At 32.9% G+C, this 27936-nt stretch overlaps 1 protein-coding gene across 1 annotated transcript; it reads left to right on the forward strand.

The window, feature by feature from the left end:
* Window positions 1-225: 225 nt before the first annotated feature.
* On the forward strand, window positions 226-24426 carry LOC133175988 (uncharacterized). Its single transcript, XM_061311166.1, has 4 exons — window positions 226-301; window positions 19578-19675; window positions 21371-22151; window positions 22265-24426. Exons 1-4 carry the CDS (start codon window positions 270-272, stop codon window positions 22359-22361), a joined length of 1008 nt encoding a protein of 335 aa, XP_061167150.1. The 5' UTR covers window positions 226-269; the 3' UTR covers window positions 22362-24426.
* The last annotated feature ends 3510 nt before the right edge of the window (window positions 24427-27936 follow it).

The raw sequence follows: 27936 nt of genomic DNA on the forward strand, positions 1-27936 counted from the left end.
TTATTACTTGACATCCATCACCTGCAGAAATCTTCGACATCTCTTTACTGAACATACATCTAGGGTATCACGAGTGAAAAGTGTGTGGCCGATTTGATCATGCTTTGCATCAGTATATTACTAACTGCGTTATCAGACGCATTAGATCAATCCGGAATTACCTGGGGTTACTGAATATTTTCTAAGCTTTAGACTTTAACTGGCAAAATGAAAGTAAACATAACAAAATCTAGGACGACGAAGAAAATTTAATTACGATTGAAAAGAAAATGGAAGTTGTAAAGCAAATGCCTTTTGCAAGGTTTGGAGAAATAATTTAGAGATAAGTGTTGTGTAGAGAAAGTATATACAAAATATTCTGTATCAGCAGGCAAATCTGCCTATTGATTCGTGCACTTTTCCTCACTTGAGCCTAAGGTGTGAACACGAAGCATCCTTAAGAGGATTCAACACTGATCAAATTAAGGGCCCTGTCCCTTCTAAAGGGAGATAATTAAGAAAAGCTATACTTGATATGGTAAACTTTGCATAGTTTCTGGTAAGAGCAATTCAACTGTATCAAGCAATGCTCCACATTTCCTGATTTTGTGCCAAGTTCAGATTTTAAGAAACTTATCAAACACAGGCACGTAGCAACAGGGGGGCCTGCCCCCTCCCCCCACTGTTTTCCAAAGACATTTTTTACTATTGGAAATGTTAATTGAAATGTCGGTTGCCCCCCCCCCCCCCTCCCCCTGTTTGTTGTAGAATTAGAATAAGGGTTTTGTAGTAGTGTATGAATAAAATTTGGTATAAAGAAGTTGGAACCTCCCATTCTATATGAAAATTGAACATTTCTGGAAAAAATTATGTTTCAACAAATTTGTGTATTTGAAGTGACACACATCAATGACAAGAAGACCTCTTAGCAAAGGGATTAACATGTTCAGTCTTCCGCCTAACCTTGAGCTATGGAGAGAGTTCGAAAAGTGTGAAGATTTTTCTTTCTTTTCACCTTTTCCCATACTAGTCTTAAAACATGTGATAAACAAGATGTGTTTGTGAAACACTGATGCCCCCATATGGCAGCTTATGGCGAAGGTTAAAGTTTCTCAAATGCAAGTCAAAATCCAGGCCTAAAAGATAAAAAATGTTGGTACCCAAAGAAAGGTCTTGTCTCGAGGAATATACATGTGAAATTGGAAAGACCTAGCTGCAGCTGTTCAAAAGTTATGGTGAAGGTTAAAGTTTTTTAAAAGTAAGTAAAACGTCAAGGTCAAAGTGGTTGGTATCCAAAGAAAGGTCTTGTCACAAGGATTACACATGTGAAGTATGAAAGCCCTAGCACCAACCATTCAAAAGTTATGACAAAAGTTAAAATTTTTCGAAAGTAGGTAAAACTCCTATGTCAAGGTCAAAGGGTCAAAGTGGTTAGTATCCAAAGGAAGGTCTTCACAAGGATTACATATGTGAAGAATGAAAGCCCTAGCACCAACCATTCAAAAGTTATGGCCAAGGTTCAAGTTTTTCAAAAGTAGGTCAAACTCCTAGGTCAAGGTCAAAAGGTCAAAGTGGTTGGTATCTGAAAAAAGGTCTTGTCACAAGGATTACATATTTGAAGTATGAAAGCCCCTGCTCCAACCATTCAAAAGTTATGACCAAGGTTAAAGTTTTTCAAAAGTAGGTCAAACTCCAAGGTCAAGGTCAAAGTTGTTGGTATCCAAAGGAAGGTCTTGTCACAAAGAATACACATGTGAAGTTTGAAACCACTAGCACCAACTGTTCAGAAGTTATGGCCAAGGTTAAAGTCTCATAAAATTTTGCAAAAGTGGGTCAAACTCCAAGGTCAAGGTCAAAAGGTCAAATATGATGGTGCCCAAAGAAAGGTCTTGTCACAAGGAATACACATGTGAAATATGAAAGTCATAGCTCCAACCAATCAAAAGTTATGGGCAAGGTTAAAGTTGACAACAGACAGACAAACGGATAAACAGACAAACAGACAGAACAAAAACAATATACCCCCGGGATCTTTCGATGCGGGGGTGTAAAAATAAAAGTATTTTAAAGAATATCATGTATAATGCTTAGCATGTTACGTAAAACTTTTTAACTCATGCTTAGTATATGCTTAAAGTTAATTGTGGTCTTTACTTGTCTAAAATTCTTAAGCATATTGCTTCAAAGGACCATGCATTCACAAAATAACTTGCCAAAAAAAACATTAATAGATATATAAAATAAATCATAAATAAAAATTAAGAAAAAAATAATGAATAAAATTGAGTTATATACTTCAGGTATGCAGCGATTTTTTTCTACCCATTGGGAAAGGGTCCGGTACTGGTTCAATTGGGAAAAAAAGCATCGAAGTAGAACATTGGAGAATTTCTGTCATTTAAACAAATGAAACGTATTTTGCATTTATTCCAACCTCATTACCTATTACTCTGTGTTTTAAAGAATAAACAACAGGTATTTATTGTTTTTCATATCAATGTCCCTTTTTTCACATTTTCCTGCTTTCAATTTGTCAAAATGTAAGACACTACGCTGTCTACACCACAGTTCCCGCCATATTACGACATCTCTAATTTCAATTTAAGCGGAAGTGAAACAATTATAGTCAACTTGTACAATGTTTCATTTAAAAAGAAATATGATGTCATCATAGTCTGTTGCTTGACAGTTGAATTGGGAATTTTTAGTCTCAAAATTGGGAAAAATTAACGTTTTTTGGCATTGGGAATGGTACAGTTTATTGGTACCAGTTATATAAGGAAAAAAAACATTGGGTATGTCACTCGTGAAATAGTTATATCAAGGATTAAGTACTCATATACTTGAAATCGCAAAGAAAATTGGGGGTCAGTGTGCATCTTACTGAGCGACAGTACAATTAACTTGACCTTTTTACACTTAAATTGTACCTCTTAGGTTAATCCAATTCCCTTTAACTTTTACCATATTTTATCAGATGTAATTATGGCAATAAATATAATCTTATTTCATGTAAAATAGTTTGAATAATATTTATCATTGAGCAAATCGTGCAAGTTAATGCACAAGAATTATTGTGTAACCTTTTTGCACTAAAAATATCATATGTAGGGCATTAAAAATCTAAAAAGGCAATGAAATATTTTCTTGAATCAAACTTTATATGATTTAAGTGCTGATCATTGGAAGTATGGAGTAGTTTAAAATAATGAAAGAAAAAGTTGGGGCCAGTGATGTAAATTTTGAAATATTGGTCAAAATATGTGATTTTCAGGTAAAAGACAATGTAAATTTTATCATGATTTCTTCAATATATCTTCATTTCTTGGCAAAGTCTGTTGAGTGAATGTGTAAATATTCATTGAAGCCTATATATTCCTAACATATTAAAATGGAAAAAAAATTCTTTGAGTAAAAATATGTAGGACTAAAGTTCCAAGATATTAGATTTAACAAATGTGTAGATTTGAAGAATTTCCTTCTAAAATTCCTTCCACCAATAGAAATAGTCCCCCATAAATCTTTTTTCTTATGACTTTGTAAAACATACTTATAACGAAGTGCCGGTTTATTCCCCAAACATCTACTCGCTAAATCAACTATTTAATTATCACAATTAAGAGGCCCTCTAAGGGGTCCAGGTAGAGTTTACCTGTGTTACCTTGATTTAACAAAGAAGACAAAATTAACTGATTTAATATTTACTGATAAAATTGTGTACTAAAGCACAGATTTATTGGTTAAATACTTGCTGTAGTTGAAGGTACTGAACAAATATTTTTTTTCACATACATGTACTAAATATTTTTATTTAAAATACATTTAAAATTCGAAAAAGAAACATAACTGCACAGGACATGTAAATTAACAGATAGCATGTTTATGAATTATTTTCAAACATTACTTTTTAGCTCACCTGAGCTGAAAGCTCAAGTGAGCTTTTCTGATCACATTTTGTCTGTAGTCCGTCTGTCGGTCTGTCTGTAAACTTTTCACATTTTTGTCTTCTTCTCCAGAATCATGGGGCCAATTTCAACCAAACTTGCCACAAAGCATCCTTGGGTGAAGGGTTATCAAGTTTCTTCAAATGAAGGGCCATGCCCTCTTCAAAGGGGAGATAATTAAGAATAAGTGAAAAATTAATAGCATCTTTTAAAAATCTTCTTCTCAAGAACCACAGGGCCAGGAAAAATGAAACTCATGTGGAAACATCCTTAGGTAGTGTAGATTCAAGTTTGTTCAAATCATGACCCCCTGGGGTAGGGTGGGGCCACAATGGACCAAAGTTTTACATAGAAAATGTATAGGAAAAATCTTTAAAATTTTCTTCTAAAGAACAGCAAATTCCTGATTGGTCATAACTTATATGGAAGCATCCTCAGGCAGTAAAGATTCAGGTTTGTTCAAATCATGACCCCTTGGGGTAGGGCGGGGCCACAATGGAGGATCAAAGTTTTACATAGAAATATATAGGAAAAATCTTTAAAAACCTTCTTCTCAGGAACAGCAAAGCCATGATGAGTCATATTTATATGGAAGCATCCTCAGGTAATGTAGATTCAAGTTGGTTTAAATCATGACCTCCTGGGGTAGGATGGGGTCACAATGGAGGATCAAAGTTTTACATAGAAATATATAGGAAACATCTACTCAGGAATTGCAATGCCCTGATTGGTCATATTTATATGGAAGCATCCTCAGGTAGTGTAGATTCAAGTTTGTTAAAATGATGACCCTGGGGATAGGGTCGGGCCACAATGGGGGATCAAAAATTTTACAAAGGAACATTTAGGAAAATATCTTCTCAAGAACAGAAAAACATGTTTAGCATGTTTAGTCATTTTGATATGGAAGCATCCTCAGGTAGTGTAGATTCAATTTTGTTCAAATGATGACCCCCGGGGGTAGGGTGGGGCCACAATGAATGGGGGGATCGAAAGTTTTACATAAGAACATATAGAAAAAAAATTCTTATCAAGAACAGAAATACTATGTTTAGTCATATTGATATGGAAGCATCTTCAGCATGTTCAGGTAGTGTATATTCAAGTTTGTTCAAATTATGACCCCTGGGACCCCTGGGATATGGAGGAGACACAATGGGGGATCAGATTTTTACAAAGGAATATATAGGGCCATTTGTTATATTGACATGGAAATATCATCAAGTAGTTTAAAATTCAAGCCCCCCCCCCCCCAATTCTTTTCAATACTGAACTGATTTACTGATTTGTGCTTTTGCCTAACCAATGTGCTCAGGTGAGCGATGTGGCCCATGAGCCTCTTGTTTAACCTAACACTTGGCACTTGAAGCATCACTTACACCACATTTTAACATTTTAATAGCAATTCTCTGTACCCACTTAAACTTCTTTGCCACGCATGGTCACCGATTTTGATGAATCTTTGCCCATTATTACAACTTGACACCAGATACATATATCAAATAAAATTTTGTTGCTAGGTGTCTTGGTTGCCATGGTAACAGGCAGAAAAGTTGGAAAAATTGAGATTTTCAGCTACTTTGAATCTTTATTAAGCCTTAATAAAGACTAAGAAAAGCAAACGAACCATTCTCACAAAAACATGACACCTTGTTGCCACTTATGCTATAAAGAAACTATTTAGAATTTATCTCTAAGTAAGTGGTAACCATGGGTAAATTTGGAATACATTTTAGATGCTGAAAAATGCTGAAAAACACTCAATATTCACTAATGATAGGTGTTATGTGATCAAACTCAATCAACAACCTAAGAAAAACAATAAAAATATATGACATTAAGTAATTAGATATTGGCAACATTATTCTAAAAATAACTTTCATGGTTGCCATGGTAACACAGTGTAACCATGCAAAATGTGTTGCTTAGATTGGGTTAATGCTACTATCTTGAGGGAAATAAAATGAAATTCATGACTGGCACATATACATCCTTGGAACCTTGCAACACCAACAACATAAAAAAAATTGGGATTAATTGTTACTTTGCAGTGTATATAAGCATGGAAACAACGTACCATTTTTTTTTTTGCTGCTGTAGGAATTTACTTACCTTTTAATCAAGAAACATATCATTTGACTCATCTTGAATAGTACTTATCTAGTAGAACTAAAGTTGAATATCATATATTGAAAAAGTTTGTTGAAAAATACAACACTGTTGCTATGGTTACCAAGAAGAGAAAATGTTCGATTTTGTTAATTTTATATTAATATTAAACCCTATGTGCCAGCTTTTTGCATCCAGTTAGAGATTGGGTGGTAGTTAAAATCGAAAGTCAGGTTATTGTTCATAAATATCAATCATAAATGTTTTGGGAATCTACATACAAGGGTACGTATCCAAGGAAACAGAATATTTTTCAGATTTTTATGCATATTTTTTCAGCTTATTTCCATAGCATCGCTCTATTTAAAGAATTGAATTTGAATTTTTTGAAATGCGAAAATTAGTGTCACACCAACGCCTTTAAGAATTGATCATCAGTTATATAGAAATATGCTTTTTAAAAAGATACTATAAGATTAAAACACTAAGAGATTAAATTTAAAATCCCTTCATGGTATTAAAACCATGGCAACCATTGCCAACCTATAAGAATTATCATATTTCGTCCTTGGTATATGTTACAAGGATCTTTTGTCTATTATTTGCTTGCATTTCAACCTATAATTGTTTTTATTCTTACGTGTATGACTTTATAAAATCAAATGAACAAAAATATTATTTTGGAATACTTTGTTTCCATAGTAACGTATGTGATAGTTGATTTACCAAACATGTTTATCATGCACTTTAGACACCAGACCTTCAACTTTCAGAAACAGTCATTGCCACTTGTTTGCTTTGCTGCAATCGTTAACTTTGGGACTCTGAACATGTTGAAAAATGCCATTTTTCAAACTTTAGGACATGTTGCTATGGTAACCATGACACATAGCAACCAATTTTTGCCTGTTTTGAGTTTACGGTATCAAAGACTTTTATCATAGAGAGTTTGGAGATATTCTGAGACTATGCGTGCCACAGCTCCTATATAAAAGTTCAAGTCATTACAGAGAATGGCTCTTAAGCTTTGTTATATTCAAAATAAAGCTTTCTTTCAAATAATGGTATCTTACGCTTCATGATAAATTTTACCAAAATAAATTATATTGAAATTTGAGTTTTATGATGCAAACTAACAAAGATTTTGAAATTATTTATTGTTATAATATTTAAAATTAATGCTTTGAAACGGTGATTAAAACTAAATTCAAATAAAAAGTATCTAAAGCAAAATTTATTTAACTCATTTAATAAGATATATTGAAAAGAGAAATAACATATGATCGATAGATTTTCCCTGTTTTAGAAAGAATGTTACTTACAGGTTTACCGAAATTTTATTCAACCGATCTTTAAGACATCTCCTCTGAAATATGACTTAAGTATGGAAAGATTGATATTAACTTAAATTAATTTTTAAGAATTTTGGAGTCTTTTTTAGGAGAAAATGGAAAGATTGTTTTAAATGCAAATAAGATCCTTTAATGTTTACAGTTTGCCATAAATAAATACACAATATAAATATTTAATAAAACATGTCAAGAAAAGTCAGATAACTGACTATTTTTGCTAAAAAATCATTTATGAAAACAAAATACATTATTTTTAGCATTTTTTTTAAACCAAAGAATAAAATCTTCAAGATTTTTACATATCCTCTGAAAAAAAAATCATGTAAAAATAATAAATATCTTTTATCAATCTTTCCACGCTGAAACCATTTTCAGAAGAGATGCCTTAGAGATCCAAAAATTAATGTTGCTGTAGAATTCCTTCTTCAAATAATACAGGTAAAGCTATTTCATAAATGATTGTAGACTCTGCCTGTGCCCATTAGAGGGCCCCTTAATTGAGTGTGATAATTAGATGTTGGTTTAGTCCAGTAGACGTTCGGGGAACACACCGAAGTGCCAGAGACAGACAATTTTGCTTTATTATATATAAATGTAAATTGTCATCACAATATATTTTAAAGTCACAGGGAATGAATATCACTTAGCTCTAAGCATCAATTCATTATACATATACATATATGTGTGTTTGCTATAAGCTTGTTTTACTGTAATGAGTTTTACTGTATATTGCTATATCAATATTCAACTTTGTCATAATTTTTTGACTTAATCTTCCATATGACCTTTAATTAATTTCTCTCCATTCTGCATAGAGCTCAATTTCAATGAAACTTTTCATGATAATTTTAAATACTTCAGATTTGACATCAGTAAGTACATGTACCTGAGGGTATATATTATAACAACATAATTCTTTGATATTTGACCTTCCACATGACCTTGATCTAACTTGATCTAACTTTTTTGTCATCTTGCTACTTGTTTATAGTTTTTTTTATTTGGTGAATGATTATGTATGATTCTGCTGATCTTTGACAATCAAACATGCAGACTACATGTACCTTTCTCCAACAGATGCAAATCTCCAACCGTAAGACCTGGACGCAATGGTCTACCACTCCAGGTTGATATGAACGCACATCTCACCCCTCCACTTCAAAATATTCCACTATTCAACACCCGCACATGACTCTAAACTGTCTACGTCAAGAAAATGTGCTAAACACACCTCAAACACTGAAAATATTATATTTCAACTAACCCCAAAATCAAATTTGCACAGATAAACCCAAACAAACGTACATACTTACGAATTTACAAACTGATTGAACAAAACAAATACGCCTCCAGGCTAGTGAGATAGGGAAAATATATATGCCAGTCTAATAATCCTTCCTTATTCCAATGGCTACCCATGTAACAGTCCTTTTTAGTGAAATATTGGCGAACACTAGAATGTATAAGAAATGTAAGAACGTGGTATTCGGCTGAAGTTGCTACCGCTTCCTGATCTGACCACTCTGGTCTAACTGGTCACATATACATGTATGTGAAAGAGTGATATTTCAATTTATTTTATTTAGGACAGATGAGGCAAAGAACTTTTATCAAAAATCTTGAAAATAACAACTTAAGTCATATGTTTATACAGTAAGTAAAATGAATAAGTTCTACCGTATAGATTTTAAGTACAGTTCTTTGTAAAAATCATGCAAAATAGGCATGTAGGTGATATATGAGGGTTCTCAGAATTTGATGATTTTCCACACACAGTTTTCTCTCGCACTATGAACCATGTATGCAAAAGGAAAAATGTTTTGATTCACGGTTACCATGGAAACATGGGTAAAGAAATTTCCCTAGCAACTAGCCAATTTTCAGCTTTGATGGACTAAAAAATCTCATATCTTTGAGGCTCAAATTAAATGTAAATACTAAAAGATTTTCTTTTTCATTGCTGTTATTCTCAAGATAATGATCTTAACAGTTTTCACAATCAAAAATATAGAAATAAGATTTAAAGATATATCTGTGATAGATGTGGGAATATATGCATGGTTTTCCTTTTTTGCTGACTCAGCATTTTGTTTGATTTTGGAATTATTCAATGTCTAATTACTCGGTGATGGACCTCATACAGATATCCTGTGTATATAAAATAAAAGCAGAGGATTTTGTCTTTTAGAATTGGAATTCAGAAGCGTATAATTTTTAAACATTCCTATCTGTTGCCTAGCAACAAAAATGGATGTTTTGATGAATAAAAAGAGAAAAAAAATGTAAAATGCTAAAGTCAAAAGTCACATAACTTGTTATCTTTGAATACTCAAAACAAATTTTACAATAAATTGAAATTTTTGAGACTTCTTTGCAAACTAGGGAATGTTTTACAATTTGTTATCTCCATGGTAACAGCAATTTCACCTTAGCAACACATCATAGAATGATGATTTTAGCATGTTCACGTACCTGTTGTTAATGATTCTTCAAAGCATGCTGTAAAATGGTGATTAGGCAAATTTTACAATGCAATTAGCATCTTATAAAATTCTATTTTTCACTTGATTTTCCCATGGCAACGATTCTGAGCACATAGCAACCAATGTAATGTATGTAGAAATAAGAGTCATTCTATGTTTTATTTCTTCATTTTAATTCATAGCTCATTGATCTTTCTAATTTTTAAAAAAAGAAATATACAAGCAAGTTTGCTAGTTTTGAAAAAAAAAATATTAATGCACTTCGTTAATTATTATTTCATGAAAGAAATAAATTCATTTTTTTTTTTATGAAAGTATTTTATAAAATGAATGCTCGCACTTTCGCATAGTAAATTTTACGTACTTTTTTCTATGCTTGTACCGGAAATTGAATCTGAAATCCTACTCTAGAGTCATTTTTCCATGGGGAAATCACACTCTAGAGTCTATTTTCCCGGGGGGAAATCCTATTCTTGAGCCAGTTTTCCGGGGGAAAGATTTTAGAGGGGAAATCCTACTCTACAAGACCGGTAGATAATGAGCTGATAATCAGCAATTTATGGTATGTCTCTTGATATTGTTGCTTTACAAATCAGGTTTCAAGTTTGTTTGGTCCATTTTTTGCTCACCAGAGCTAGCAGATTGCTCAAGGTTCTGATCATATTTTGTCCAGCGTCCATCAGTCTGTTCATCTGTCAGACTACAGTCTGTCTGTCTGTCTGTAAACTTTTTCGACACTTTCGACATCTTCTCAAAACCACTGGGCAAATTTCAACCAAATTGCAACAAAGTGTTCTTTAGTTAAGGGAATTCAAGTTTGTCTAAATGAAGGGCCAAGCTTTCTTCCAATGGGAGATAATTACAAATATAGCGAAAAATTAATGACATCTGTGAGTCAGAAAATATTAATCTTATATGGAAACATTCACAGATAGTGTAGATTCAAGTTTGTTAAAAAATGACTTCTGGAGGTAGGGGAGATTAAAGTTTGTTCGAATCATGACCGGATGGGGGAGGGGGGGGGGGGGGGAGTTTGGACCACATTAGATAATGAATTTCTTTACATAGGAATACATAAGTATATGGGAAATATCTTTAAAAATCCTCTTCTCAAGGAAAATCGATTAATTATTCCTAATAATACAGAAGCTGCAGATTCAGGTTCGTTCAATTCATAACACTTAGGGGTAGTGTGGAGCCACAACAATGATCAAAGTTATACACAGGAATACAGAAAAACATGCTTATAGACAAGGAGCTTATATAAGAAATGACACTTACAGCTAAGTGATCTGTTAAGGAAATATTTGGTACTGTACTTTATCAAATGAGTTGAAATGGTGTATATTCCCGATGTTTTCCGAGAGAATATACACAATTTAAACGACGTGGATAAAGCAAATATCACGTCACACAATTATAGATGTTTTATTGATCGCACAGTTATAGATATTTTAGTTATCTTATAAGATTGTCTTTTTTCACAAAAATTAAGATAATCCCTGCATTGTTAACGTTGAAATGCTGAAAGAAAGTTTTTTGTAAATCTATACAAAATATGAAATCTTGGAATGATATTTGCTGCGTCTTTTAAAACATATATGACAATTTGAAGTTGTACACGTTGTACAGACCGAGGAATCACTAAATGTAATCCTACTCTGAAATCATTCTGTGTATGGTTACAGTGCTAGGCCAGCTATTTGTAGAATCATGGGAAGTTATATAGTATAATGTAAGAAAGTATTGATGAAAGTGGCTTGACTTTCCTGAATTGTAAAATGAATCATGCAACACCAACTTCACTGATAGGCCTACTAGTACTGTTTCCTGTGAGAATGTGTTGGTGGTGTGGGGAGTGGGGTTAACATTCATATTTACAGTAGCCAGTTTTCAGAAACAATGAAATTTCGTTGAGGTAAAATGAGAGCTTTTTTGTTTTTAACAATTTTTTTTATCATTATCATTTATGTTAAAACGCAAACACTTTCAAAAATAAAAGTTTCGAAAATTTTACGTCTTGAAGCATGGGATTGTGTCAAAACCGGAAGTGCTATTTATAAAGCATACGCAAGGATAAAGTATAACTTTATCTTATGGGTAGTATCCAGCACAAGTATAAGATTAAACGTAATTAGTTTAATCTCACAGGTGTGGTGGATACAACCCATAAGATAAACTTATAATGTATTAAAATTGTCTATCCCTGGTACTTCGATATAAGCATGTTTTACGACTTGCATGAAATTTAAAGGCGAATTCAGCCTGGAATATGGGTGGAATATAGCAGGAATTGGCTAATTCCGGGCGTACTTGAGATGGAGACGGACTTTTGAAAAGTTACGCCTGAGTAGAAGAGGCGTCTTCCAGGCATCATTTCTACATTCCAGGCGTCAGTTTGCAAGTTCAGATTTTCCCTGGTGTAAAATAGCAGGAAAATTGAAACAAAAATTACGCCTGGAACTTTCAGGAGGAGTAAAAGCCTCTGATTGGTCAATTTAATTATCAATTAAGGGTCATGTCAGATAGGAGGTTAAGTTTGAATTTCATCAGGACGGAAGGACTTTAGTGTGAGTGAAATCGGAAATACAGTTATATCAATGTTAAGGCTTTTACACTTGTTCTGGGTGACACAGTATCTGCTGGTAGGTGTGATAATTAATATCTGGTACCTATTTAGGTAAATTTGAATGTACAATGATTGTTATTATCTCTTTAGATTATTCGAGTTTCCTTGAACACATTCTGAGATGACATAGAGGCACTTAAACTGTAAAGTACTGAGTAAATGAACTGATGTTAAGTAATTTGTTTGATTCATTGTCATGCCTGGAGTGATAAAAGAATTTCAAAAAGTTTATCAAATTTTTATAGACATTATTTTACACTCCTGATGATGTCACAATGTCCCTTATGCACAGATATAAAACAGTTTTCATATATTATAATATATTTTTATACTATTTTAGATGTTAATGACTTGTCATTATGTTTTCTTACAGTTCAAAAGGCTAAATCTTCAACTTTAACATTGTAAATCATAATTTTGCTTTTCTTGGCTGTATAGGTTTTAAGGTCACATAGTATTATATAATAATAAGGACTTTCCAGGCGTAATTCTGCTTCAGGCGTCATTTTAGTTTCCAGGCGTAATTTTCTTCCAGACGTCATCTATTTTTTCCGGGCGTAACTCATTTGCATTTTTCGCCTCAAATTCCTGCTCAATTCCGCTTGGTTTCCTCTTGGTTTACGCCCGGAAACTCCATAACACCATATATGTAGTGAGACAAACTGACGCCCGGAATCCTTCTTAAAGTACGCCTCTATTCCCACTATATTCCGGGCGAAACATTTCGTACAGGTATATATAGAAAAGTTTAAAGACAGCAAATTATTTTATTTTCTAGTTTCGCATTGATTGAACCATTTCAATAAGTTCACCTGTACAGAAGTTTCAATGTAAAAGGTGAAGATAACAAACAGTGATCAATCTCATAAAATCTATAAACAATATTTACAAATATGTGAAGAGGGCATAAAACACGGGCCCCTGGAAATTCCAGAGGTTGGACCAGGTGCCTAGGAGGAGTTAGCATCCCCTGTTGACCGGTCGAACCCGCCGTGAGCCCTATGTATTTATCAGGATGACGGAACTTTCCATAGTCAATTCAGTATAAAAACAAATTCCTAACAATTGGTATGAAACAAGTCATCCAAACACAACCCAATGATATTTGCTACCGAGGTCATTATAACGACCATAAAATTTACAAAATACCAATTTTAAACGAGGTTGTTGAAATCCTTGTAACATCAACTTATCAGTGAGTAGCATCTCTCGCTTTAAAAATTGATGGTACTCAGAGCAAGCTCTTGAGTAGCGAATAGATACCACAAGCAGGTGGAACATTACTACAAAATTAAGAAAGGGACCGAAGTGAGCTTTTCTGATCACCTGTCTTCTGTCTGTCTGTCCATCTGCCCGTTGTTCATTTCTTATTTTTTCAACTTTTTTCCACAAAACCCGTCGGTCAAATTCAAACGTGTCGCTCAGTGTATTCTAACAAAACAGATATTTCTAAGGGAGAGGTGAATAAAATCGTAAATGATTCCCCATCATCCCAATTAAGGTTAAATGTACAATTTTAAAAGCAACGTCTAGATGATTGATAGATTTTTCAATATTGGTCATATTGTACGAATTCAACACAGGTTTTATGATTTAGAGTAAAATTTAACGAATCAAATGGCGCATTACAGGCAGTAGTTATATATGCAAAAATATCAACATCAGTTTCCTTGGTAACGTTCTTAGTTTTGGTTTTAAGACTTGATTGCAGAATGTATAACATTTATGTATATATTCTACCAGCAATCACTTTAATTGTCAATGTTCCGTAGTCTTGATTCTGTGAACAAAAACTGTTGAAGTGCTTAAGAGTATGACTCTCAACTCTCCATAGATTACATTGGTTGTTATATTCACAGAATCGTTGCCATGGGTTAATCAAATAAGAAAAAAATAATAAGATGCTAATTGCATTTTAAAATTTGCCTAATCACAGTTTTACAGCATGCTTTGACTGACTGATTGATTGTGTGTTGTTTTACGTCCCATTCGAGAATTTTTCACTCATATAGAGATGTCACCATATACCAGTGAAGGGCTTCAAATTTTGACCTTTACTCAGCACTCAAGGCCATTGAGCAGTGAGGGATCTTTATCGTGCCAACGCCTGCCGTGACACGGGGCCTCAGTTTTTAAGGTCTAATCCGAAGAACCCGCAACTTTCACTTCAAAGTGCCGAGCGCATGGCAAAGGAACATTTACTTTGCTACCTATTTTTTATCGACTTAGGTCAGTTGCGGCCAAGATTCGAACTCACTACCTTCCGATCACAGAGCATGCGCTCTATAGCATTTTTTTTTTTGAAAAATCCTTAATAAAATCTTTCCCCCTGGAAAACTTGCTCTAGAGTAGGATTTCCTCCCGGAAAAATGACTCTAAAGTAGGATTTCCCCAAGGAAATCCCACATCAAATTCAATTTTCCTATACAAGCATAGCAAAAAAGTACGGAAAATTAACTATGCCAAAATGCGAAAATTCATTTTATAAAATACTTTATTAAAAAAAAAAAAAATGAATATATTTCATTCAAGAAATAATAATTAAAGAAGTGTATTAATATTTAGGTCACCTGAGTCACTCAGGTGACCTATTGCTATCCGTTTTCGTCCGTCGGCGTGCGTCGTGCGTCGTGCGTTAACATTTGAACATTTTCAGCTTCTTCTCTGAAACCGCTCAACCAATTTCAACCAAATTTGGCATATAACATCTATGGGTGAAGGGGGACAAAATTTGTGAATTTCATGGTCCCTGCCCCCCTGGGGCCTGAGGGGTGGGGCAAAAACCACTAAAATTAATGCAATCTTTAAAAATCTTCTTCTTTACTCCTGGACATCAAGCAGTCAAACTGTTAGCATGATTGTAATAAGCATTGAGCCCTCTACCAAAATTGTGAAATTCATGGCCCCAGGGTAAGGGGTTCTGGGGCTAGGGCGGGGCTATATAGATCATATAGTGAAAGTGCATTATTTCTTTGAAAATCTTCTTCTCTACCCCTGGGTATTATTGAACAAAATTGAATACATATTTATGATAAGCAAGAGTGACTTTACCAAAATTGTGAAATTCATGGCCCCAGGGTCAGGGGTTCTGGTGTTAGGGCGGGGCTATATAAATCATATAGTGAAAGTGCATTATTTCTTTGAAAATCTTCTTCTCTACTCCTGGGTATTATTGAAACAAATTGAATACAAAGTTATGATAAGCAAGGGTGACTTCACCAAAATTGTGAAATTCATGGCCCCAGGGTCAGGGGTTCTGGTGTTAGGGCGGGGCTATATAGGTCATATAGTGAAAGTGCATTATTTCTTTGAAAATCTTCTTCTCTACTCCTGGGTATCATTTAAACAAATTGAATACATAGTTATGATAAGCAAGAGTGACTCTACCAAAATTGTGAAATTCATAGCCCCAGGGGCAGGGGTTCTGGTGTTAGGGCGGGGCTATATAAATCATATAGTGAAAGTGCTTTATTTCTTTGAAAATCTTCTTCTCTACTCCTGGGTATTATTGAAACAAATTGAATACATAGTTATGATAAGCAAGAGTGACTCTACCAAAATTGTGAAATTCATATCCCCAGGGTCAAGAGTTCTGGTGCTAGGGCTGGGCTATATAAATCATACAGTGAAAATGCATTAATGCTTTAAAAATCTTCTCTACTCCTGGGTATTATTTAAACAAATTAAGTACATTGTTATGATAAGCAAGGATGCTTCTTCCAAAATTATGAAATTCATGGCCCCAGGTACAGGGGTTCTGGTGCTAGGGCGGGGCCATATATATCCTATAGTGAAGGTGAATTATTTCTTTAAAAATCTTCTTCTCTGCGCCTGGGTATTATTTAAACAAACTATTAGTACATTGTTATGATACGCAAGTACGCCCCTTCCAAAATTGTGAATTTCATGGCCCCAGGGTCAAGGGTTCTGGTGAAAAAGGGGGGGGGGGCTCTATTGATTATATAGTGAAAAAGCAAAATTTCTCTGAAAATATTCTTTTCTGCTTCTGGTTAAAAAGCAAAGAAGCTAAGTGTATAGTTATGATGAGCATGATTACTTCTTCCAGCGTAGTGAATTGCATGACCCCTGGGTCAGATGTGCTGGTGTAAGGGTGGGGCTCTTGATAATGTAGTGAAAATGCATTAATTCTGTTAAATAATCCTGTCTGCTCCTTAGTGTTAATCAGATAAACAAAGTGATTACTTACATGTATGATGAATAAACTTCTGGTCCCAGGGTGAGAGACTCTGGTGTTTCTCGGTGGGGATGGGAGGTTGGGGGGGGGGGGGGCTGGGGGGCTCTATTGATAATGTAGTGAATCTGTAGTAAAAACTGCATTATTTTTTTGAAAATCTTCTCTGCACCTGGGCATATCAGAGGCAAAAAGAGTAAAAGTTTTAATAAATATTTTTGAACATCTGGGCCATTTTGTCAAGTGTTCTGGTCCTGGCCAGGGCTCTATTAATTTGTATTCTACTGAGGGGAGTTATTCCCCTTTGCCATTTACTTTTGATAATTAGTCACTGTAAATAATGTACTTGAAAGGTTAATAGAATAAGAGAATTTTGCAAGATTTTTTATTGTATAATACAAAAAGTACTTTCATAGTTTTATGATCAGGTAGACTTGTAAGTAATAGATAAATAAAAATGAGACAAAAATAACTTGTCTTATTCAATGTTCATCAAAGACCAAGAGAGTCCAATGTAAGAGATTTCAACAAGGAATTAAAATAGTACAGAAGCATTGATAGTTTGTTAATATACTGTATGGTGATAGTGATAAATGGGGAACAGATTAGAACCTAATTTATGAACTGTTAATGAACACTAGACTAATTATTTTGTTGAACCTGATCACCCTATTTTTCTTGCTTTTGGGCAACAAAGCTTCACTTTTCAGTTCATTTTATACTCTATGGATTCTCTAAATTGTTGTATTATACTCAGGTGACCGTTAAGGCCCTTGGGCCTCTTGTTTTTTTCAAACATGAAAACCCGGCTTGTATATATATATATATATATATATATATATATATATATATATATATATATATATATATATATATATATATATATATATTAATTTAGAAAGCTCTGAATGAAAATGAAGAAATAAAGCTGAAATAATATAAACAAAAATGTTTATACCCGTTACCATGGTAACATTCTAAGTTTGAATTTTTAAATCTTGATTGCAAATGACTAATGTATATATTTATGTTTATTTTGTACAGTAATCATTTTACATGTCAATGTCCTGTAATCTAAAAATGATTCTGAGTATCAAAACAATTGAAATTCCAATTGAGAATGACTCTTAACTCTACATGGGTTACATTGGTTGCTATGTGCTCAGAATCGTTGCCATGGGAAAATCAAATGAAAATAGAATTTTGTAAGATGTTAATTGCATTGTAAAATTTTCTTAATCACAATTTTACAGCATGCTTTGAAGAATCCTTTACAACAGGTACATGAACATGCTTAAATCATTATTCTATAATGTGTTGCTAAGGCGAAATTGCTGTTACCATGGAGATAACAAATTGTAAAACATTCCTTAGTTTGCAGAGAAGTCTCAAAAATTTCAATTTATTGTAAAATTTGTTTTGAGTATTCAAAGATAACAAGTTATGTGACTTATGACTTTAGCATTTTACATTTTTTCTCTTTTTATTCATCAAAACATCCATTTTTGTTGCTAGGCAACGGATAGGAATGTTTAAAAATTATACGCTTCTAAATTCCAATTCTAAAAGACAAAATCCTCTGCTTTCATTTTATATACACAGGATGTCTGTATGAGGTCCATCACCGGAGTAATTAGACATTGAATAATTCCAAAATCAAAGAAAATGCTGAGTCATCAAAAAAGGAAAAACATGCATATATTCCCACATCTATCAAAGTTATATCTTTAAATCTTATTTCTATATTTTTAATTGTGAAAACTGTTAAGATCATTATCTTGAGAATAACAGCAATGAAAAAGAAATTCTTTTAGTATTTACATTTAATTTGAGCCTGAAAGATAAGAGATTTTTTAGTCCATCAAAGCTGAAAATTGGCTAGTTGCTAGGGAAATTTCTTTACCCATGTTTCCATGGTAACCGTGAATCAAAACATTTTTCCTTTTGCATACATGGTTCATAGTGCGAAAGAAAACTGTGTGTGGAAAATCATCAAATTCTGAGAACCCTCATATATCACCCTTTGCATGATTTTTACACAGAACTCTACTTAATTCCTCATTCAGCGTTTCACAAAAATGGGATTTGAAGTAACAGAAAGTTGTATAGATTAATAAGGATGGTTGCAGAACGGTAAAATTTTGAATATTGTAGAAAGTTTACAGTAATTATTTCTTTATATTTTAGAAATTTATTAATCCCAATCATTTACAAGCAAATTAGATCCAAAAATATTTTTCAATCAAGGCATCCTTTTTTTTTTTTTTTTTTTTTTTTTTTTTTTTTTTTTTGTTGGAATCATCTGTCCTTTCGTGAATATTATATTAATTATTTATTTCGTAAGCAAAATAAAATTCAATTAATGGAATAAATTTAAATCTCACTCTATACATATATTCCTTCTAAAAAATAGCTTACATTCTGAACCCCTCTACGGTAACCCAGCGTAGTCATAAATCCACAAATTCTACTGAAGGCAAAATTTAACAATTACAGATTACTTCATACAATTCCTTCACAGTCAGATAAATATCAACAGGTGCATTTCAAGCACAATAGTCAGAATTTATAAAATTGACCGAAATACAAATGTAAGGAACATTTTTTCCCATGTTGCAATACAAACATATCATTGGGCAGGACATTCATACTATTAGACATATTTCTAGTACTGAATGTTTTTTGGCCTTTCAGTAAAAGAACAATCATATTATTTTAATATTGTTGAGACTTTGTAGAAACTTGCTGTTGGCAAATATGCCAGCCTTTTGCTCTTTGCTCTCCTTACACAATTGCTGTGCTTATAATTAAAGGTCTGTTCATATGTCCCAAATTAGATAGCCATTTTAAGATTACAATAGATCAGACTCCATTTATTTATCATTTTAGACTTGTCAGACAGCTGAATATACACAGAAAAATTATTGGAGGTCAATGTATAATGGACTTTCCTGATGGATATCCTCCTGGAGTTTCTGTGACAGATGGTAAGGAATATAGATTGGTCTTCTGTTAAAATTGTTTAGTATTTTAAACTACTAAAAAATAATTTACCAGGGCAAAATCTTGAACATATACCTTAAATTTGATTTTTATTTTAGTAATCAAATCATATTTAACATGTACATATGGAAGCATAAATATTTAAATAGAGGATATTTAAGGTTTTGTAGTTGGACATGGAATTTATTTCAGAAGTGGGAGAGGAGTTTTTGATATTTTCATGTTTGTCAAGCATGAGTGAGAATATAAAAGAATTCCAGTCTCACTCATGAAATAAGTTCCATATCCAACCACAAAATTACACTTTGCCATTTTATTACATTTTGAATTCTTTGATTTCCCTTTTGCCTCTCTTATTTCGTAACAAAGTTCATATGCTGTAACATCGTAGCTAAGTGTTGTGAGACATAGCTAAGCAATTGTAAGATTGAAAATTGTTAAAATGGATATTAACTAATATTAAAATGTAAACATACATATTAACAACTATTTGGAGAAACTAGCAGTTTTATTTTTGTATGGAAGAATCCTCTGGCAATGTATATTCAATTTAATTCAAATCATGGCCCCTGTGTACAGGATGGAGCAGAAATGTGGGATCATATTTTTTTCATAGGAATACTACTAGTATATAGAAATCTTTAAAAATCCTTTTCCCAAGAACAACAAAGCCATGATTAGTCATATTTAGATGGAAGCAATCACAGTTAGTGTAGATTAAATTTTCTTCAAGTCATGACCCCCAGGAGTAGGGTGGAGTCCAATGGGCAGTCAAAGTTTTACATCGGAATACACAGGATTTTTTTTTTAATCTAACGCTCAAGAACAGCAAAGTCATGATAAGACATATTTATATGGAACCATCCTCAGGTGGTGAAGATTGAAGTTTGTTCAAATCATGACCCCCTGGAGTAGGTTGGGGCCATAATATGTGAACAAAGTTTTATAGAATAATATATAGGAAACAGAATCTGCTGCTGAAGAACAGAAGGGACATAGTTACTCGGATGAGCATTGTGGTCCATAGGGCTCTTGTTAATTTTCCTATTTTTGGATCAAGATGTCGCTTTAAATTCCATGGTAAACCCATTTACAGGGTTTTTGAGGAATCCAGCACTTGGCTATTGAAGATGCCTTCCATCAACACAGCCGTCACCCTACCAGCTCAGGCACAGGCATTTGAAACATAATAGACCATTTCACAATAACTGCGGAACTACTCTTTTGCAGGGCAAAATGATATACTTGAAATGTGACGTAAAAGCAATTAATTGTTTTATTAATATATGTCATTTAATTATTTGTCAACAAAAACTTTGTCAAATGTTATTAATTTTCCCTGCAAAAGAGTAGTACCGCATTTACCGTGAAGGGGCTAATATATTATTTTAGTGAAATATTTTTAGTAAAACATTTTCTTAAAATATATCAAGAACAAAAATTGAGATTTTTTTCAATATGGTTTACAAGCATCCCCATAAAATCTACATTATTCTAGTTATAGTTCTTGTAGCAAGGACTAATAATTAATATACATACAAGCCTGTTGTCTTTTTCAAATTTTATCTTTCTCTCAGGGTGAGGTTAGCAGGGGTCAGAAGTGTCTCTTAAAGTAAGAGTGTATCTATTCAGCTTTGTGGAATTTGGTACCATGATTTGTTTTTTTTTTTGATTACCAGATTGGAATCTTGTAATTCTACAATTGCTGAAGTTCATCGAGGTGATTGGAAGTGTCAGTAATAATCCTCTGCCAGAAGATGAAGCTACTTATCTTGACTTTCATGAAGTATTTAATAACATGTATGTTTTCATTGGTTCACTGAAACTAGTAGTTGATCAGTCATTCTACATGACTGAATACCTCACAAAATCTCTATCAGTGTTATCTACACTAGATTATGTTGGTAAAACCTCATATTGTATATCAAAAAAACTTCGATCTAGGAGTATTGGGAAAGATGTGGTACAATATTCACATCAAAGCATAAGGGTGGATCCACAAACAAGACAACCATTAGAGTTTCCATCATTTTGGAGGGAAAAGTACAGAAAATATGCAGCAGGATTGCCATTCATAATGAAAAAGATAACAAGGCCACAAATTTGTGTTTTGGATTTCCTTTACAGGATCCAAACTTGTGATATAGATGATCAGAACCATACAAATAATCGGGCTTATGTAAGACTTTGTATGGAGTGCAGCAAGAGAGGGGCCGTGGAAAGAAGGTATAAATGCTTCTCATCTGTATTGTTTGAAAACGGAATAAAGGAACTCCAAGTAAGATTCGAAAATGAGGCTCTGTTGGGTGAGGAGGTCATAGTTTATGTCTGGGAAGCAACAGGAAGAACTGATCAATTATGCTTCGAAATTGTAAAGGGCTTGGATGTGTGCATTCAAGCAACCATGACATTTTATGCAACACCAATAAACTATTCAACGAGTGGAATGAACAAATCTAGGTTGTGAAGAAAATAAGTCATATTTATTGTTTAACAACATTTTTATCATTAAAGTAATAAAATAAATTCTCAGAGTTTTATTTTCAGTGTAATTGATTTATTTTTCTTTGTAGTTCACCTAAATGCAAAGGAGCTTTTCTGACAAAAACATTCCTAAGCATCTGTCTGCCAGTTAACATTTCACATTTTCAACTTCCCCAGGACCACTGAACCAATTTCAACCAAACTGCCACAGTTTAAAGATAGTTCAAATGAAGAGCCCCGTCCTTTTCAAGGGCAGATAAGTAAGAAAATATGCCAGAGACACATATGTATCTTCTCAAAAACTATTGGGCCAGATATGAAAAATACACAAGAAGCGTCCTCATGTAGTGCACATTCAACTTTGTTTCTCAAATTATGGACCATAGGGCTAGGGTTGTCTGCTGTAAGGGAGAGGGGGTTGTCGAAATTATATATGGAACTAATACATAGAAAAAATCTCAATAATTGGAACATGAGCAAGGCTAAAATTATTCTTACCGATATACAGGCATCCTCAGGTAGTGTAGATTTAAATTATTTAAATCATGGCCGCAGAAGGCTAGGATGCGGTACAGATGAGGTTCAATTTTGTTATAGCTGCTAAGCAATATATAGGAAAGATCTTTTGAATTTTTCAAGAACTCAAGTGTCACAGTCATATTACATGTAGTAAGCACGTATCTCAATTTACTGTTTATGTAGTTTTAATCAGGTTTGTTCAAAGTGTGCCCTCTGGCATTATGTAGGGTTTATTATGGTCATGTGTATGGGAAACTCTTTACATGAACAGATCTATCAATATATTCAGATTGCAATATGAAGTATACAATCGGGATCGATCAATTCATGGCCCCTGTGACTAGAGTGAGGTTGCAATATGGGCTTAAAAATTATATGGAAATATACAGAAAAGTCTTCTGGAATCAGCTCAAGAACAGCAATTCCACAGCTGCATTGATATGCAGGCATCTTTACGTATGGATAGCCAATATGTTCACAATTCCAACTCTGTAATGCATGAAATTTATACATGTTAAATTTAATTTGTAGATTGTACATCATAACTACATACTTTGTCTAGTGTTTATCAAAATTTATTAACTGAAACTATTCAAAAATAACTTTTCATGTGTGAAACGTAATTGCCAGCTATGTCAATGTGAAATGTAATTCTTAGAATTGCGATTTGTGAACTTGTGAAAGCGGGTGTTGCAAAAATTCACCATGATTGTTTCCTTATTTCGAGTAGGGCATTTAAGAAGGAATGCTACCAAAATATTATTTAATCGATCTTTAAGAAATATCTTTTGAAATATGATTTGGTTTCAGTAAGAAGATTGATATAGGCTCATTTTTGTACTAGAAAATATATGATTTGTTTTATTTGCAAGTAAAATGATTTGGAGTTTAAAATTTGCTGTTAAGGATATCCGATCCTCAGCCAGGAAGGATAACTCTTAATTTTATTATTTTATTTAAAAAGTCTCAAAATGAAGCTTGAAATTGAGATCTTTTCATGCAACCATTTTCATTTTATGCATCTTGATATGATTCAAGGTTCTTTTAAATCGTAGACACATCTTGTTAAAAGTTAACATTTGTACCCCATAAAAGAAAGAAATGAATTCATTTTTAGAGAAATTGAATTTCCTTTAGTCTAGCATGAGATACCACTGCTTATTAGCATGATATGAAATTAGATGTGATATGTGGTGTCTAGCAATGATAGCACAAGCTTTTTACACTGTTTTATATGACAATTGAGGTAAAAAGTAGAACTAAAATACTGTATAAGGATAAAAAAGACGCAATTTTCTTCAAATGCCTGGATACCTATAATTTTCTACCCTAAATTATATTTGTTGATCAATTTTCAATTAGAAAATGCATAGCTGGTGTTTTTATTCGCATTTCCTGAAAATATATTTGAGATTTGAGAATTTTCCCTATATAATATGATTAACTATAATGATGAACTTTGATGAAATTCCATGGGTAAATTCACGTTACTATGTGAAATCAGAGACATTTTTGTGAGCATTTTCAATTACTTAAAAGCTGATTTTCAGAACCTGAGGATCGGACTACCTTAATAGATGCATAATAGAACTATCTAATGAAACATGTCAAGAAGCGTGGATGACTTTGTTAATATTTGACATTTTTATTTATATGCTGTTTTATAGAATATTACAAATGCTTGTCGGGACCTGTTGGAATTCATTCCACTTATAAATACTGTATACATACATGTAGGTGTCACCGTTTTCCTATTATATATGAGAAAGAAGCTCTAGTGAGGAGCATAAAAGGAAATAATACATTATGCACCTTTAACAGTATTTTTTTAATGATGTAGATAACTAGTGAATCTATATCTTTAATGTAGAATCATATTCCTAAGTACGCTGTGGATGCTACATCCAACTTGAAGACATTTCTTCTAGTATGTCATTTCAATTTATATTCATTTAAATAGAGACTATAGCAAAGAGAGATATATGTTTTTGTTTCAAGTCAGATTCTCTGCTTCACTATTTAAACAATAAATAAGCATGCAATAATCAAATTATTTAAACTGCTACTTTATTTTTCATTACATCGTCATGTAGCTATCTTTATATTTTATTAGTTGAGATCACAGTAACGAGGGATACAATTTTAACATATACTTCTTGCATATCGGAGGGATAATATATTTCCCTTCAGTCTTTTAAGATTTTTAAAAAATATACTTCTCGGGAAAACAAAAAACAAAATAATAATAAAAATAAAAAATAAAAATAAAAATTAAAAAAACAAACAAACAAAAAAAAACAAAAAAAAAACGGAAATGACAGTTTTAAGAAAATTGCTGGCTCTTAATATTTATCAAATTGTTTCTGTTTCAATGAGACAATTTTTCAGAACAATGGAGATTTCCTACTCGAGAAGCACAAAATCTGTTATATTTTGCTGTGTGATTAATGTACATTTCTTGATTCATAAATTAGAAATCGATATGAAGCTTGCAATTATGAGTGATACACTATATACTCTTGCATTTGACAACATTCAACTTTTTTTACTGTAATTTTTTCGTGTTATCTGATACACTTTGGGAATATAATATACAAACAATAACACCCTCTTTAAATTGTACTTTCGAGTTTTATAAATTATGCAACGTTGCTTACATTAATTCAAAAAAGGTGCTGTATGGGAAGTTATTTCGCCCCAAAGCTTTAAAAACCCTCAACTGCATTGAGTTTCGTACAAAGCACTTGCATTTCTTCCTCAAGCTGTCTTTAAAATCATTTGCAAATAAGATGGTTGGAAAGGGAGGGAATCATCTTGAAATTAAACATTCTAAAGCACTCCCTTTCAAAAAGAGATAGAAATATATTTCTAAAAGATCTTGTTAGCTTACCTGAGACAGGCTCAAGTGTTAACATTGAAATTTGTCCGTTGTCTGTCGTTGTTATTATTGTTGTGTCTTACGTTGTTGTCGTAAACTTTGAACATTTTCATCTTCTCCAGAACCACTGGGACAGTTTCAATCAAACTTGCCAGGTGAAGGGAATTCAAGTTTGTTCAAATGAAGGGCAATCCTCTCTTTCAAGGGGAGATAATGAAGAATAACTTAAACTTTGTTAAATTATGGGTCTTGTCCTCTTTCAAGGGAATCAAGATAAGGAAGAATTAGTGAACTATAATTGCATCTTTCAAAAATCTTCTCAAGACTCACTGGGCCAGAAAAGTTTAAACTTATGTGAGTTTGTGATTAGATTTTTTTTTCAAATTAAGACTCCTATGAGGAGGGTGGGGCTACAATAGGTTTTCGTAAGAATATATAGGGAAAAACTTTTTTTAAAAATTCTTCTGAAGAACTACTGGGCTAGAAAAGTTGAAACTTTTGTGAAAGCTTCATTACATAGTATAGATAAAAGCTTGTTCAAATCATAACTTTGGGGATAGGGTTGGGCCACAAAGTATAGTTGATCAAGTATTACAATTATATATATATATATAGAGAGAGAGAGAGGGGGGGGGAGATCTTTAAAAATCTTCTAGAGAACCACTGGGCCAGAAAAAATGAACACTTATGTGAAAGTTTTATTACACAGTGTAGATAAGTTTCTTCGAATCCTGATCCCAGGGTTAGGGTAGGGCCACAATCGACAATCAAAATATGCGTGGGAATTTATAGGAAAAATCTTTAAAAATCTTGTCAAGAATAGCAATGTCATGATAATTCATTCTCTGACAGGTAATATTGATTAAAGTTTGTTAAAATCAAAACCCCGGCTGGATGGGGCCCCAATAGGTGATCAAAGTTTTACATAAAAATATATTGGAAAAATCTTTCAAAAATCTTCTCGAGAACACCAGAGATAGATATGGAACTTCCTCAGGTAGTGTATATTCAGGTTTTCAAATTATGGGTAGGGGTTGGGTTGAAATTTCTTTAAAAGAAATTTACTTTATAAATCCCTCAGACCCTCCTCGCTGGATCGCCACTGGGAATTAAGAAAAAGTATTTCAAAAATATACTGAAAAGTGATTGTTTTTTATGTTTTTACTACAATATACCCCTGTCAAGTCATGACTTTGAATTTAAATATCAATTCAATCTATTTTAGGGTCAAATATGGAGTTAATTTTAGAAAGATTTTTTCATTTTTTCATGTTTATATGGTTTGACGAATTGCGAATTTGATGACATTGTTAAGCAACGAAATAGCTTACCATCCATACAGCGCCATGTTTTGTCTTTATAGGCGTTAGCATAATGCAATTAACGTTGCATAATTTAACAAGAAGAAAATGGCGTCTACGAATTACACGTTTGCATTGACATAACTTGCATAGTTACAAGTAACAAATTGTGATAAAACAATTGGCAAATAATGACGTTATGATTTACAATCTACAGATAAAGGTATATATGTGTACATTTAAAGAATGACATGCAGAGGAAATTTTAACCTGTTAGCTTTTCATACTACTAGTATGTAGTATAGATTCAAGCATTTCTTCTTGGAAAAATTTTGTCTGAAACCTGTCTGAATACTTTCCTGAAATATCGTAAACTTTTAAGGAAATGTTTTAGAACAATCTGAAAAATGTTTTGAATATATCAGAAATTGGAACATTGAAGACAATTTTCAGACTGATTTCAGAACAATTAAAAGTAAACTTTCAGCAAAAACTTTAACAATGTTTCATAAAATATTCAGATAATGATTCAGTAATTATTTGGTAACCTAGAGCAAGGTTTCAGATGATTTTAATGCTGTTTCGCAACATTACAGCACCTTTGCAGCAACATTGTACTTAATCAGAAAGAGACAGTACTTTTTAGGGCTGGGTATCGGCTGGAAATTTTGTATTGCAATATACTGCGATATTTTTATGTGTATTGCGATATGTACTGCAATATTTTCAATAACAGTTAAAATGTTGTTTTTTTTTCCTAATTTTTTTAAATCTCCATTTAAAGGCAGAATTATAACTATTATAAATACGTTGTCACAAGAAAGTTCTTGTTGATTTCACTACAGTTTTGTAACAAAATGCAACTATACTACAACAACCTTACCGTTTGGCACAATTGAAAACGTTTCTGACATATTAAATTTTACATTTTACTTTAGAAATCTAAAAGCCAAGCATTTTGTCGTTATATCAGTACTGAAAAAAACGTATCGTAATACGATATTTTTGCTACTGAATCGCAATATACCGGAATATTGATAATATTGCACAGCCCTAGTACCCT

Source organism: Saccostrea echinata, unplaced genomic scaffold, assembly GCF_033153115.1.
Source record: "Saccostrea echinata isolate AGI-Se365-2 ecotype Australia unplaced genomic scaffold, CSIRO_AGI_Sech_v1 ptg000064l, whole genome shotgun sequence".
Lineage (NCBI taxonomy): Eukaryota > Metazoa > Mollusca > Bivalvia > Ostreida > Ostreidae > Saccostrea > Saccostrea echinata.